The 16,277-nt window shown below is 40.2% G+C and overlaps 1 protein-coding gene across 1 annotated transcript in view; it reads right to left on the reverse strand.

Annotated features, from left to right (window-relative positions):
- Positions 1 to 13,339: 13,339 nt before the first annotated feature.
- Positions 13,340 to 16,277, reverse strand: part of si:dkey-81j8.6 (serine/threonine-protein kinase 10) — a 73,352-nt gene continuing 70,414 nt past the window's right edge. The window contains exon 17 of the mRNA XM_062483519.1: positions 13,340 to 15,310. Coding sequence (XP_062339503.1) covers positions 15,185 to 15,310 — 126 coding nt within the window. The 3' untranslated portion in view covers positions 13,340 to 15,184. The remainder of the gene's footprint in view (positions 15,311 to 16,277) is intronic.

A 16,277-nucleotide genomic window follows, 5' to 3' on the forward strand; every position in this document is an offset into this window, starting at 1 on the left:
TCCTGGCAGAGGATGAAGGGGTCACCGTCGCAGATCCTAGGGTGATTGAGAGATTGTGAGAGATGGAGGGTTTAGCCGGGATGATGAGAAGTTCTGTTTTGGCGAGGTTCAGCTGGAGGTGGTGCTCAGTCATCCAGGCGGAGATGTCTGTGAGGCAGGCCTCAATCCTAGCTGAGATCCCCGGATCGTCGGGGGAAACGACAGGTACAGCTGCGTGTCGTCAGCGTAGCAGTGGTAGGAGAAGCCATGGGAGGTGATGATTGGTCCAAGTGAGGTGGTGTACAGAGAGAAGAGGAGGGGTCCAAGGACGGAGCCCTGTGGGACACCAGTGGAGAGCTGGCGAGGTCCTGACAGTTTGCCTCCCCAGGAAACCTGGTAGGATCTTCCCGACAGGTAGGATGAGATCCACTGGAGTGCAGTGCCAGTGATGCCCATCTCAGAAAGTCTGGCGAGCAGGATCTGGTGGTTAACCGTATCAAACGCTGCAGAAAGGTCCAGCAGAATGATGACGGATGACCTGGAAGCCGCTCTGGCAGACTGGAGGGCAGTGGTGACTGAAAGGAGGGCAGTCTCTGTGGATTGGCCAGTCTTCAAGCCCGATTGGTTGGGGTCAAGCAGGTTGTTCTGAGAGAGAAAGTTAGACAGTTGGTTAGATACAGCACGTTCAATTGTTTTTGAAAGGAAGGGTAACAGTGATACCGGTCTGTAGTTCTGGAGGACGGCAGGGTTAAAATTGCACTTGGACTTGAACATCATATAAATTCAACCAGGCCATCCAATTATCACTGATCACTCGACCTATTTAAAAGGACGTGTGCACCCTAGGCATACAATATGGCACAATTGCTTTTCGCTTGGACATAACGTGCGTTCCTGTTGCTTTCCTAATTGTGTCGATTCTGACTGCACACGTCACTGCTGTTGCGTGCCCTTATAAGGAGCTGTCGGGGCATGTATGTATGCAAATTCAGGAGCACGAGGACGCGCTTTCAACTTAAGAAAACTCTTTCGGGGGAGCACAGCTCAGAAAACTTCTGCTGTGTAGGAACACATTTTCAAGCGTTCATGAATTTGGCGGATTTCTTTTTCTTACGTTGTTTTTCCAAAGCCCGTAAGAAACATTTCAGAAGAAACTTCAGAAAATTTTCGAGAATTAGGCCCAATGATTTGATACCATAGCCGTTAAATGTATGGATATGGTAGTTTGTGATTTCAAATGTTTAGGCATCAGGCATAGGCCTATATCTCAATCTAAATTTATATAATTGGGTGTGCTCACGCCTTTGGCGAGCACAACCATTGTTCTCTCACATATATATTATTATTATTATTATTTATTTTCCCACCTCTAAGGATCTGTCAATATTTGGACTACATAGACAACGTTCATGTCAAAAGTTTCGTCTTGCTAGCGATTGAGTTGCTTGTATTTTTATTTACGTTCCGTTTCATGGTTTAAGTTGTGCCTTTTGTCAACAAAGGGTACTCAGTGCTAGCCTACGTCATAATGTCAGCAACGACGCATGGATACAACGTGCATAGATGTGCTGTTGCACAGCGAGTATCGTATCGTGCCGTGGTGTACTAGCAGCTAGTGATGGGAAGTTCGGATCTTTTTACTGATTCGGTTCTTTGAATCTCGTTCAGTAAAATGAACAAATCTTTTTTCGAGTCATTCGTTCATTTCAACGGGAGGGGGGGGTTGGTGTATCCGTCCACTGCAAACACGTATCATATTCTCATGTAGGTTAGTGCATGACATGTGCACCAGCAGATACAATTTTAAAAGAAATTCCTGCATTAAAATAATGTATCATGACAGTTTGTGTGATTTGGTCATTTATTATCACACTCACATTTAATTATCACGGCAAACAATTACACTGCACTAAACTGTAAGTGTAAATGTTAAGTGAAAATAACAAAACCAGTCAGTATGATGACTTGAGTGAATATCATTCACGTCTTACTAAAACAGCGGCCACGCAAAAGGGAATGAGGAAACTGTTTCCTCTACTAAAAAATACAATGCGGGTCACGTGAAAAAAGGATCTAAAGACTCGTAGAAAGACCGAGTCGGGAAATGAACGAATCGTTCGTTTCCTTTATCACTACAGAGCCTATGCAGGTCACGTGAAAAATGATCCAAAGACTCGTAGAAAGACCGAGTCGGGAAATGAACGAATCGTTAGTTTCCTCTATAGCTACCATTACTGAGCCTATGCAGGTCACGTGAAAAAGGATCCAAAGACTCGTACCCGGCAGATGAACGAATCGTTCACCTCCCGACCATGTCTTCGGATTAATGTTTCGTTCTTCTGCCAACCGAGTCCTTTTTCACGTGACCTGCATTGTATTTTTTAGTAGAGGAAAGTTTCCTCATTCCCTTTCGCGTGGCCGCTGTTTTAGTAAGACGTGAATGATATTCGCTCAAGTCATCATACTGACTGGTTTTGTTATTTTCACTTTACATTTACACTTTGTTTAGTGCAGTGTAATTGTTTGCCGTGGTAATTAAATGCTAGTGTGTGCTAAAGTTGATCAATTGCATATCTTTAACATACTGCAAAACAACTTTTCATTGTTTGTGAAGATTAACTAGTTACAAATAAAATGAAACACTTATGGAATTGTTTGTTTTTACTGTTTATTACTTCTATGGTCTTTTACTATTTGACCTACACCACAATTTGTTATATTTACAGAATATCCTTATTCTTCTGAACTTGTAGCAGCTAATCAACATATATACTTTAAAGATTTGTACAATGGGAGAAAATGAATAGTGAGCAGAATTAAGTTCAAGTTATCGTTGATGTGGCCCTCCAACACTTCAGGTTTCTCATGTGGCCCCTTGTAAAAATGAATTGCCCACCGCTGGTTTACACCGATGCAATACCAATTTACTGTAATAGCTTGATTTGCCTCCTATAACAGGATGTATAATATTGTGGAATTCACAGAGGAAGGGCTGGTTGGGATTGTAGCCCAATCCTGGACATTTAAAGACAATGGGGTACGTATACTTGAAATCTGTAAGAGTATCATGTCACTAATTCTTCCAAGTTGTGCATGACATCTGTTTTTGGATTAAGTTTATTTGTTTTTATTTCAGGAGACATAGTTATTGGCCGCCGGTCCATCAAACCAAGAGGGCCAAACTTAATGAAATGCCCGATACGGCAGTATGGATCTCGAGGAAAGTGCGGGTGTTTGCAACTACAGTTACATGATAACAGGCAATGTACTCACAAACAAAACAGAACACTAGAATGCCTATTCAAATCTCTGAAAACGTGTGTTATTTTGATTGAACCTATTTGCTATTGGCCGGGTTTCCCAGATTCGTTAAGAAGCTCTTAAGGCTAAGAGCTTCTTAGGAGTGTTCTAAGAGTGTTCTAGAGCGTTCTTAGATTCTCTTAAGAAGCTCTTAGCGTTAAGAGCTTCTTAACGAATCTGGGAAACCCGGCCATTATCATTTCGTACGTAGGAGACTTTGAGAAAGCCTTGCGGTGGAGCAAGACTGCAGAATACTAATCGGCCGTTGAGACGGAAGATGAAGCTGAACAAAAAAGACAAGTCAAACGTCCGCACAAATATGTGGACAGTAGTGGAGGTATGTCAGAACCACCATGTGTTGTATTTTGTGGTACATAAATGTGTGTAGCACTAAAACATCTACGTTAATAATTAAGTTTATTTTAGTATAATATACAAATTAAATAATGGGCCTGTGCAACAGTGTTTCATCATTTGAGTTCTGTTTAGATGAGGAGCAACCATGGGTCATGGAGAAGAGGCGAAATAATTAAAGGTACATTTGTTATTGCACTACAAGACAGCTACAAAAAAAGTTTATACAAGGCCCGGTTCCAAATATCCATGCCACCGTGGGCAACCAAAAGACCCATAAAGGTTGGATCTTGTTTTAAATGTTTATGTCAAAGACTGTACTAGTATAAATGCCATAATTTTATCACAATGTCACTCATCTTAAACTGTGCAGAGATTACCTTACCTACTCCACCACAACCACAACATCCCATCGTAGGTTATTCAAGAATCTAAATACTCAACAGTAATAAAAAAATTGAACACAATAGTTGTACTATCAATATGCTAATACTATGTACATAAAGTACATGCTGTCGTTAAGCCTGTACTTAAAAAGCCCAGTTTGGATCCATTACAACCTAAGAACTACAGGCTAATTTCCAAACTTCCATTCATGTCTAAAATCCTTGAAAAGTTGTAGTAGAGCAACTCACTCTTTTCCTAGAGAATCACGAGCTGTTCGACAAATTCCAGTCTGATTTCAGGAAAAAGCATTCTACGGAGACTGCACTACTTAAAGTTTGTAGTGATATTATGACATCAGCTGACTCTAAGAAATATACAGTTTTGGTCCTATTGGACCTCTCATCTGCTTTTGGCACTATTGATCATAATATTATGATCAATAGACTTCGTGATCTGGTAGGGATGTCTGGATCAGTTATAAAATGGTTTTCATCCTACCTTTCTGGTAGAAGTTTCAGTGTCTATGTGAATCAAATAATGTCTGAAACTGCAGAATTGTTGTGTGGGGTACCTCAGGGTTCTGTTTTAGGACCTATTCTGTTCCTCTTGTATATATTTCCTCTAGGACAGATTATTAGTCAATTTGGCGACATATCTTACCATCTGTATGCGGATGATATTCAATTGTACTGCTCGTTTAAGGAAACTGAGTTCTATAAACTGTCGTCTTTAATCAATTGCTTGACTAGTATCAAACAGCGGTTGGGGGACAACTTTTTGATTTTAAACTCAGATAAAACAGAAACTCTATTGCCCCTGAATGTAAAATCCCGCAGATAAAGCAGCATATTGGTGATTTAGGCTCATCTGTCCAGCCGAGCCTCAGGAGCTTGGGTGTAGTGTTTGATTCAGCTATGTCCTTGGGTCATCACTCTAAACAATTAGTTAGAAACTGTTTTTTCCAACTGAGGAATATTTCCAAATTAAGAAAAGTAGTGTCCAAGGGTGAACTGGAGATGATTATTCATGCTTTTATTTCTTCTCGTTTAGATTATTGTAATCATCTTTTTACCTGTTTGAACAAGAAGGAGCTCGACCGTCTCCAGGCCGTTCAGAACTCTGCTGCAAGGCTTTTAACACACATTAACAAAAGAGCACACATTACACCCGTTTTAGCATCACTTCACTGGTTACCTGTCCAGTACAGAATTCAATTTAACAATTTAACCTACATTTCTGATTTAATACAGCTTCATACCCCCACCCGTAATTTGAGGTCATTGGGTCAGAAGCTTTTAGTGGTTCCCTGTACCCATTTTAAAACTAGAGGGGATCAAGCAGGCTTTTAGTTAGTTGAGGGGTTTTTATGGTTGTCTGTCATGTTTCTATTTAAATGTTCTGTATTCTTTATTTGTAGTGTTATATTGCATTTTGTTGTGAAGCACTGTGATTTTATCTGCGAGAGGTGCTATACAAATAAACTTTACTTACTTACTACATTCCACTTTCATTTCTCTACAGATTATCCTACCACCATCACACGGCCTAGCGACGTGTCCCTGTTACATAATGGTAAGGTGATGAATGACCGTATAACCGTATGAGCCATGGCAACCCTAAAGGCTATGTTTTGAAGCAAAAGCATGAACTTTTGCATCACCAGATGCCATACACCCAGGAGTCATTTCTGGAGTGGTGGAGGAGAACCCATTGGGGGCCCAAGAAAACAGCTGGCAGCCCGGCAAGTTCAAATATAAGACACTCAAAAAAAAATACTAAATACTAATAGCTTTTCAATAGAATTGCCAACTCATTAAAAGGCATACCTAAGTTGTTCTGTTCGTGGCGGGGGGAAACATATGTCAAAACAACACATGTTGTTATACTAATGCTTTTTATACCCCATTCAGCTGTACCATCTTGGGAGAAGAAATGTCAGAAAATTCAAGGTAACATTTGTTAAATATATCAATGTTAAAGCTAGAAGAACCACAGTGTATGCCAATCATGTAAAATCGTTTTACGTGTCCTTGAGTAGACACGTTACAGGTTATTCTCCAAAAAATGGAGACCTTGGAGGAGAACCAGAGAGAGGCTCTCCTCTTTAGGTGGTCACAGGGCGGACACGGTTTTAGACCTTCAGGTGTCCCAAACTCTGGCCGAACTCCAAGACCTGGAGGAGCGCCTTACAGTGCTGGAGTTCCGAAAGAGAGTGGTAGGTGTTTGGAGATGCCAGGATCTATGACTTACACGCAGCGTGCAACATTTTAATTCTAGTAAACAATTCAGCAATGGCTTGTAATATTGTACCTACCTTGTTGATTCTGGTTGATATCCTAGATCCACCATCTTAGCCTTGTAAGTGGCTCCAACCCTGGAGAGTGCGTGAGGAGGGTGATGCGGGCATCGGCCACCAATGCCGTATGGAGCAGCTACAGACTCGGGGAAGAAGGAAAGCTGCCACTCCTCGGCACAGCCCTGAGCACAACAATTAAACGTGAGTCTAACCACTCGTTTCTAAAAAGGATCTATGTGATATCACATGTCCCATAACCACAAGCTACGTAAAAGTAATTAGATCACAGGCAAATAACTATCACGTCCATTACCAACTTGAATTCCGATTAGATTTGCTAGTGGTGAAGTAGGCCCACAGTAGTTAACTACCTGTAATGTAGCTAGTTGGCTAGCTAATCCTGGTTGGTTATTGATGAAATCCATGCATTAATTTCCGTATCTGACACAAATAATTCTAACACTTTCAAATCATTGTCATATTAGAATTGCAAAAAAGAATAGAAAATATGTATCTTACCTGGCTGGCAACAGCGTTCAATGTTCAAATTGGTGCTGACAATAAGTTCACGACTTCTAATTGCAGATGCTGTGATGAAGTGGCAGACCGGACCGGGGGAGAAGACAGTGGAAATCCTCATAGGGGACATGCTCAAACATGCCCCGGCAGTAGTGATGGGCATTCCGGCTCTTTTTCGTGAGCCGGCTCGTATGGCTCAGCTCACTAAAAAGAGCCGGCTCTTTTGGCTCCCGAACGGCTCTTTAAAAAATACATGTTTTAACTATGAATTTGACTATGATGGGTGTGAAAACAATTTGAATTAAATTATTAAATGAAATCATACTCAACCGTAACCACATATCTTTAAAAATGCATTGATTTGTCATGGCTCTCCTCCGAGTTTTGACTACTCTCTGACTGTGTGTGAGTTGGCTCGGCCCTCCCTCATGCAGGATTGACAGGAACAGAATGTGAGGATGATCGTGTGCGCCTTTAAGCCTACAAGTATTTTTTTGTTGTTCTTTGAATTAGTCAATTATTTTAAATACAATTAAAATTCATTATTTCATAATCATTTAGTTTTTATAGGCTGTATTAATCTATTAAAAATAGAGTCGGCTCTTCAGATATGCGAGCCAGCTCCCGACGTTCACCTTCAAGAGCCGGCTCTTAGAGCTGGATCGTTCGCGAACGACCCATCACTACCCGGCAGCCCATTTGAAACAAGCCAGGTGAATGACTCATGATTGCAGCTTCCATATCCAATCTGTCACATTGCTATGTGACAAACTAGAATCACATATCTTTCTGAAGATGTATGTTATTTTAGATGTGATTTTTTTGATGACTTGTTTAGCCCCTTTCACGTGTGCAATTATGTTGATAGGACACTAACTTATTTTGTGCTTCATTGTCAGGGCCAACAGACAGGACCTGTAGCGGAATGGCAGACGATTTTAATTCAGTTTTGCACTTTGTTTGTTTGGCACTTTTGTTTTGCAGTGTTTGTTTGGCACTTTGTTTGGCACTTTATATCAAGTATGTATATATTTTGGCCATTTTAGTTTTTATTCTAAATGTTACATACTTAAGCCCCTTAGGGGTGAGACTTTGTACATTGACATTGTCTAGACGCTCTTATCCAGAGCAACTTACAGTAAGTACAGGGACATTCCCTGGAGGCAAGTAGGGTGAAGTGCCTTGCCCAAGGACACAACATCATTTGGCAGCCTTCTGATTAATAGCCTGATTCCCTAACCGCTCAGCCATCTGACCCCCCTTTAGTATAGGTAGACCACATATTTAAGATTCCTATATGTTGAATGTATACACCTTCCTGCCAAAGTAAATTCCTTGTCTGTGCAAACTTTCATGGCGATTTAAAACGCTTTCTGATTCTGAAATGCTGCCTTGTTTATGATTAGCTTGAGTTAGGCTACACATCACACAAACATAATCCTCCTAACGTTGGCTACCATGTAGCCTGGGGAGTCAGGTGGCTGAGCGGTTAGGGAAGCGGGCTAGTAATCAGAAGGTTGCCAGTTCGATTCCCGGCCGTGCCAAATGACGTTGTGTCCTTGGGCAAGGCACTTCACCCTACTTGCCTCGGGGAGAATGTCCCTGTACTTACTGTAAGTCGCTCTGGATAAGAGCGTCTGCTAAATGACTAAATGTAAATGTAGCCTATTATACCAAAACAAGTAGCCTTTTGGGCAAATGAGGTCTGCATATGAAATATAGGTTACTTAATTAACGTCGCAGTTACGGACTAGCAACGTCACAATTTACGTTGCTAGGAGGTCGTGGTTACGGACTGGCAACGTGACAATTTACGTTGCTAGGAGGTTGCGGTTACGGACTGGCAACGTCACAAAAATGTTGTTGCCAGGACGTCGCGGTTACGGACTGGCAACGTGACAAGATTACGTTGCGGTTACGTTCTGGCGTCCCACAGATGCACGGTCCCACGTAACTGTGTTAGCTGGGTATGCGCCAGGGAGACCGCATAGGCTTACGCCTGGGACACACTGGCTGCGAAGCGCCTGGACGCGAAGCGCCACGATCGGCTACGACTGAGCAAAAGCTGTTCACACCAGACGACACCAGACGCACATTTCTCCGTGTCAGTCACCAAGCCTTTCAGCTACTCTGAGCTTTCCTTTACGCTGACATGGTACATAAACATGGCATTGGCTATATCCCAGCATTGATCCTTATCTACGTTGTCCTTGTAAAATTGTTGCTGACATACAACAACTCCCTGTGCTTTTCAACTTTGAGAATTCATTTGATGCTGATTTTAGAAATCGACTTGGGGGTTCTCTCTCGGTAGGCTATGTCTGCGTGTGTGTTGTGTGCAACGAGTGACAACTCGGTTCTCTCAAACAAACAAAACAACTACGGGCATGCTAGCTCAACGGATCAATCCGTTTATTTTCATTCGTTTTCATCAGGGTAACCACAAGTAAAGGACGTTCGTTACCAACATTGTGTAATTATAAAAGTCTACAACTTTACAAATGTTCACCGTAGTCTACAATTAATGGAGTAAAATCTTAATAACATGTTTTTTTATTAAAATATATCAACTAATATGGTGTATTTCATCATCCTGCAGCCGATTTCGCAAGCATCTGGCGAAAAAATTCGACCAGCTGCCGAAACGATCGCAGGCAATCGCGGCGCTTCGCAGCCAGTGTGGTCGGTCCCATTTGATAACATGGGCGCCGAAAGAAAAAAGGAGGCGCTTCCAGGCGCGTCGCAGCAGATCGCAGCCGATTGCAGGCAGTGTGTCCCAGGCGTAAGGGGGATTCTCTTCTTAACGCAGCTGTTGTGCAGCACCGCAGTAGCATCAATAATTACACAGACGCGTTCAGGGTGCATTCACATTTCACTGTGGAAGCAGTGAAACCTAAAAGAAACAAGAACTAAAATCACCATATAGGCTATCAGAGAAAAATATGCACCTACAGGTCCTACTGGCCTTTACTAAATGTGTAGGCTATTCATTTTTGCCCGTTAACCGGGCTACTAACCTGCGTTCGAGCACTCCAATGCAGCGCTCAACAATGTTCCTTATTGCTGCGTGCTTGTTGTTGTAGTTCTGCTCTTGTGCAGTTCTCGCTGCGATCACCGGTGTCATTAACCACCGTTTCAGTGGGTATCCACTATCCCCAAGGAGAATGCCATTCCCTCTCCCTGCCTCAAATTCCTGATGGAGGGCACTCTTTCGGAGGATGCGAGCATCATGTGTTGACCCAGGCCATCTTGCCACAAGGTCGATATGTCTGAGTTGCATGCTATTTGCACATTAATTGAATGGTAACCCTTTCTATTTACATACAAATATTCATGATCGGTGGGGGCCTGAATACGAACATGGGCACTGTCAATGCACCTGACAATACCAGGTATCCCAGCTTTCGAATAGAAGTCTTGCTTTGTTTTTGATTTTTTGATGCTTCTTCTAGGGTGGGTAGGTTGGTATATTGCCTCAAGCAGCAGTGGAGGGCCAACGACACTCTTCTAATTGCTCAACAAGAAGTCGTTCTGTGTGTGCATTTATCATGTCTCCCATAGTATTTTGGAAGGCCCCGTTTGGAAAAAACTTGAGAGCAATCAGCACCTGCTGGGCGGGGGACAGCGCGGCGTTTCTGTCCGTTGAATGTTGGAGATGAGGGGAGAGCTCCTCGATTAGCTCAAAAACATCATTCCTGCCGAAGCAAAACCTCTCAATGAGCTTGTTGTCCGAATATATATCCAGTGGATTTGTGCGATCACGGACGATTCTTTCTTGCCTGCATGCCCTTTCCATATGTTGCCGATAAACAAGACAGGCTGCCATCGTTGTGTGTATTGTGCGATCAAACTGTTGTACATTATAATTACCATGGATATTAGTCTGACTTTCCAACTTACGCCTGCTCCTCAATAGGCGTAAAATGTACACCCAGGTGCAACACATAAAGGGCTTGAGTCTAACTTGTGCACTAGTCATAACTTTAAGTTGGTCGTAACTTTGAGTTCTATTTCGGACGTAGCGTTATGCCCAGGCGTACGCCCAGCTGGTGCACTCGGCTCCAGAAGGTGTGTCCTCGGTGCCTTGTGAGATTGTGTCTTTTAAGATGTAGTCTCGCTGGGGGAATATCTGGCCTCACTCGCTCGCCTAAATCAACAGGAGCAGAGCTCCCCTATGGGGTGGAGCTCCACAAAATAGAACAATAGGTAATGTAGGTAACTCCAGTTCTATGAGTAGAGCGGAGCCACATAGGGCTGTAGGCCCAGCCCAACTTATTTAACCTGGCTGTATTTTATACTTTTGCGAGGATGAGTGATAGCTGTCACCCCCTTATATAGGGCACCTGTGTGAGACAGATGCTCACACAGGGTCTATGAGTGGGGCTCTGCTCATAGAACTGGAGTTACCTCCATTAACTATTGGTTTATGGATACAAAATATTTACTTTGAGAAGTATACTAAAAAAGCATTTATATTAATATTGAAATAGCAATTATTCTTTTTTATGTATGAGAAAAATTACTGGCAACTTGGCAAAATGTGTTAGAAAAGAGAAAGGAATATAATTTGAATTTGTATTGGGTTCCAATTCAATAATAGTTTAAGTATTAGAGGTTTAGATTAGGTTATGAGAGACTAAGTTTTAACATTCTATTCGTAATTTGAAAGTTGTTACGTGTAGCGGGGGTTTGTTCGTTGAAGAATAGAAATATTTGATCTATAATTTATTATTGTTGATGGGACACCACCTCAATATTGGGGGGAGGACATCGAGGAAACCTAGGTTAAATATGTAATAATCAGTTGTCTGAAGGAATGCATTCTTTAAGTGTAGAGTATCAGATAATGTAAGGGGATATATTACGTGAGTTAAAATTATACAAAATGATTTATTGAAATAAATGGAAATATAATGAACAGTAATAGAGATTGTTATTGGTTTTGTAAGATTTGTAATGGGCTAACAAATGTAACAACATAAGAGAATCAGGCCTTATTTTCAATTCTTGAATCTCGTGGTGAACTAGTCAGTTCACATGTAGTCAATCAAACATGCAAAATGTAAATGACTTCATATCCAATGTCACAGAATTGATTAATATAGCTAGTCACATTTACTTTGTCGGTGTGTCAAAGCGGATTCACAGCAGCGTTGTACGGACACTAGTCAAATCAATCCAGAGGAGAGTCGGCGACTGTTAGTTTCTAGTTTTTATAATCAAGAGAAAAGACTTGATGCAGGTAAGACAATACTACCTTGAACATATCTAGAAACCACTTTGTTTCAACACTGGTAAACTAGAGTGATATGGCAAGGTCCTTTACACATAGAATATTTCTCCTGTGTGTGTGGTTTTCTTTTTGGGGGATTTATATCCTATGCTCCCTGTCTTGTCAATGGATGTACTTGTGATATGCTAGATTCTCCAATGCAGAGAGTTTCCCCTTAGATAGGTTTGTCTTTGGCGGGTGTGGTTCTATTTGCATTGCCTATGTGTGCATTTTGACACAAATTGGCGGAGTTAGTTCTGGCATGGCACTTGGACTGCAAATAACTCCAAGAACTTCAATAAGTTCCTCTGCTTTACTCGCTACATGCTCTGGGTCAGCAGGTCCTCCACATCCTCAGCTAAGTCTAAAACGTCTCTCACCAACTCCCTAGAAAGTTCATGAAGTTTCTCCATCGTCTCTATCCAGGCAATGGATCAGACTAGATTCGCGCTAGCCCCACCCACTGACTTTGATGGGCGAGTTTGACAGATAACACAATTAATAAAGCACTGCAACACGACACGTTGTGAAATGTAAATGCAACATGTTGTGAAATGTAAATGCAATCGACTGGGGGCGCTGTTTAGCGTTTGTAAATGGACCATGAAATACTTAAATAGTGAAATAATTATATATGTATTTTACTTAAAATGTATTGGTATTTTAATGAATTCATGACACATTTAAGAACATTTATGTATTTAATTCCTATTTTAATTAATTAATGACACATTTAAGTAATTATTTAATGGTGTATTTATTTAATTCATTGTGGCACTTTTAGTCCTACATAACTGAACTGATGTTCAGTTATGGAGGACATTGTGACATTGGTGACATTTTGTGACATTGGTGACTGTGGCTCGCTAGTTAGCTACCAGTAGCTTAACTTTTGGCCACAAAAACTTAAATTATGCCTAAACATAAAACTTAACCTTCGCGGAGATACAAGCAACGCAATCGGGACCAAGATGAATATTTTGACACAGAAATTGTCTATGTAGTGCAAATATTGAGGGAGAAGTTAGCGTTGGGAAATAAGAAATATATATGACAGAGAATATAAGTTGTGCCTTGCCAAAGGCAAACACACACAACTATCTGTAGCCAACTGAGATTAGCTAGGTTGTAAAACATTATGCAACTTTTTGATCAAGTTACTGTTAGTACTGATAGTACAGTTAAAAACAAGACAGTGGTTCCAAAAATGCATTATAGCTTTATTTGTGGCTTTATCACAAGGTACTAGTTTGTTTGTTTTATTTATTTGCACAAAATATTATATAAAAACATAATACAAAAACAATGGGTAAAACAGGTGCAGGAGGAGGGAAGAAGCGTAAAACGCTTATACGAGGCCCTCCTCCTCTAAACTAAACAAAATGTATAATAATAAACAAGTGCTAAAGCAAACTAATACATAGAAAATGAATTAATACAATGGGGATAATCAAGTAATTAAGTATATCGAATGGTTTGGATTACAATAATAAAAAAGTAAAGTATTACATAGAAATAAAAATGCAATACGGATACACAGATGACTAAAGCTTTGAGTCAACAATAAATAATAAAGTAATACATAGTAAATGAAAATTATGTGGAAAGGGCAATCAATAATTAATGGTATGGTATATAAATGATTGAGTGACAACTACAACGGGGTTGGATTTTTTAAACAGGTATGTTTTAAGATAATTTTTGAAGGTCAGAAAAGAGGAAGTAAAATTCTTGAGAGAGGGGGGAAGATCGTTCCATATTGTGACACACTTGAATTTGACAGACATTTGGGCAAAGGTAACAGGGAGATTATGGTTTATATATTGGGCTGTAAAAAAGCAAGTTGAAATCTGTTAATATCATCAATGTTCAAAATTCTAAGTTTCTCAAATAATGATGTAGAGTGGGTGTATAAACTGGAACTAGTGGCAATGCGTAGAAATCTTTTCTGTAGAATTAATCGAGGGTGTAAAGAAGTTTTGTAGGCATTTCCACAAACAATATTACAATATGTAAGGTATGGGTAGATTAAACTGTTGTATATGGTTGTAAAGGTTTTCTTAGATAAAAGATGTTTAATTTTCCCTATAATCCCAATAGTTTTCGAACTTTTATTTACTGTCATAGCAATGTGAGACTTCCATGTTAATCGATCGGCGATTAATATTCCTAGGAATTTAGCCTGGCATTCCTGGGAAAGTGGAAGGTTCTTTAAGAATATATTAGCATTTTTCCTATTATATGTCTTGTTTTTACTGCAAAAGATAAGATAGAATGTCTTTTTAATATTAACTGATAACTTGTTGGCTTCGAACCAAGTAATGACCTTATCTAATTCTTGGTTGGTTAGATGTATTAAATAATCAAAATCTCCATGTGAAAGGAAAAGATTTGTGTCATCAGCAAATAGGATAGGATACAAAATAAAGTTTTGGATGCTTCGGCAAGATCATTAACATATATTAAAAATAATAGAGGTCCCAGAATTGATCCCTGGGGCACTCCACAAGTTATAGGTTTGCATGAAGATGAATTCTCGTTGAGGATAACGTACTGTTTCCTGTCAGATAGATAGCTATTAAACCACTTAAGTGCCGCGTCATTGATCACATATGTGTTTAGTTTTTTGAGAAGAATAGAATGGTTTACCGTGTCGAACGCCTTACTTAAATCTAAAAATATTCCTATAGTAAATTCATTGTTGTCAATAGCTGTAGTAATTCTGTAGTAAAACATACAATGTTAACTTCACCATCAGTTCCTTAATAGGGAAAAGCAAAAGTTAATGTAAGTGTAAAATACTACAATTAAATGTAATGATTGCAAGTAGAATAACCAACAATAAATGTAGATAAATATGTCACTGTAAATTATAAAATGTAAATTAGATCGGCGGGGGTATAGGTATTTGTTTTAGCATTTGGCTGCAGATCAAGACACGGCAGTTAAAATTGTCCTTTGTATGTCGCTTTGGATGAATGCCTCTGCTAAATGAATACTTAATATTATTAATATTTGTTCCTGTAATGCTCCAATTTATGTGCCTGCCACACCATAGGTTATGATTGTTCAAAAGGTTAAGAGAGGTTGAGGTTGGCAAAAAAAAATGTTCTCCGATTTGTAGATTTTGACTCTTGTTCATGGTCACCTCTCCTTGTTCTGTCCTTCTCCCTTCTTTGATGAGTCAGGTCCTCCTCTAAAACCTGCACACAAAGATTGCTTTTTTTATTTCAGTAGTAATAACTCAAATACGGAAGCGTATTGCATTCACCATAGAAAAGAAAATAGACACCTTATCTCGTAATAGAGAAAAGATCTCGTAATTACGAGAAAATATCTCATAATTAGTTGTCTGTAGGCCACGGCTCAGTGATCAACTATTGTTGATCAATCAGTGTATCCCCTCTGTAACTTATCCTAGAAAAGAGCTGACATCTCCATATTATCTCAGGTTGTTTATTGTGACCAAAAGAACACAGAAAATAGCACACATGATGGCAGGACAGACCCTTTGCATGTTAGGGGAGGGGGTACACATTATATCAGGTCAAAAAACGGCCTGATATAATGTGTATCCCCTCTGTAACTTATCCTAGAAAAGAGCAGACACCTCTGTATTATCTTAATCCACAATACTAAACGACGCATTAAACAATTCACACGTTGCCTTAATGTAACAGACAAATAAGCATATTTATGTAGATAAGAGTCCCTTGTTACTATGGAAACCCCTGTTGAATCTTCCATGACACTAATCAGTATTTTGAAACAATGCAGTAAACAATTCACACGTCGCTATTTGTTCCCTTTAAGAGGTGAAGAGCTGGATTTTGATACAAACACCGCCGAAGGTGCCGTAGTTGCACTCCGTGGGGATCCAGCATTTTCAGACATTGCCTGGTTGTCTCGTGAGTCACCATGTAGCCAGCTTGGACACATTTCAGATGCATCATCTTATAACCGTGAAGCATGCCACATCTGTTCAACCGATTCTGCAGAAACACTACAATGTCCAACAGATCAGAATGGGCTTTCCGCCGGAACAACTGCAAAGTCCTGAAGTGCCTGCGCAAAGTCGACAAACTGATAACAATCTGGTCTATAGTGCTTAAAGACATTGGCATCTCCCAATGTCTCAAAACAAAATAATAACGGATTAAACTAAACAGG

This window comes from Osmerus eperlanus, chromosome 1 (genome assembly GCF_963692335.1).
Source record: "Osmerus eperlanus chromosome 1, fOsmEpe2.1, whole genome shotgun sequence".
In the NCBI taxonomy this organism is placed as follows: domain Eukaryota; kingdom Metazoa; phylum Chordata; class Actinopteri; order Osmeriformes; family Osmeridae; genus Osmerus; species Osmerus eperlanus.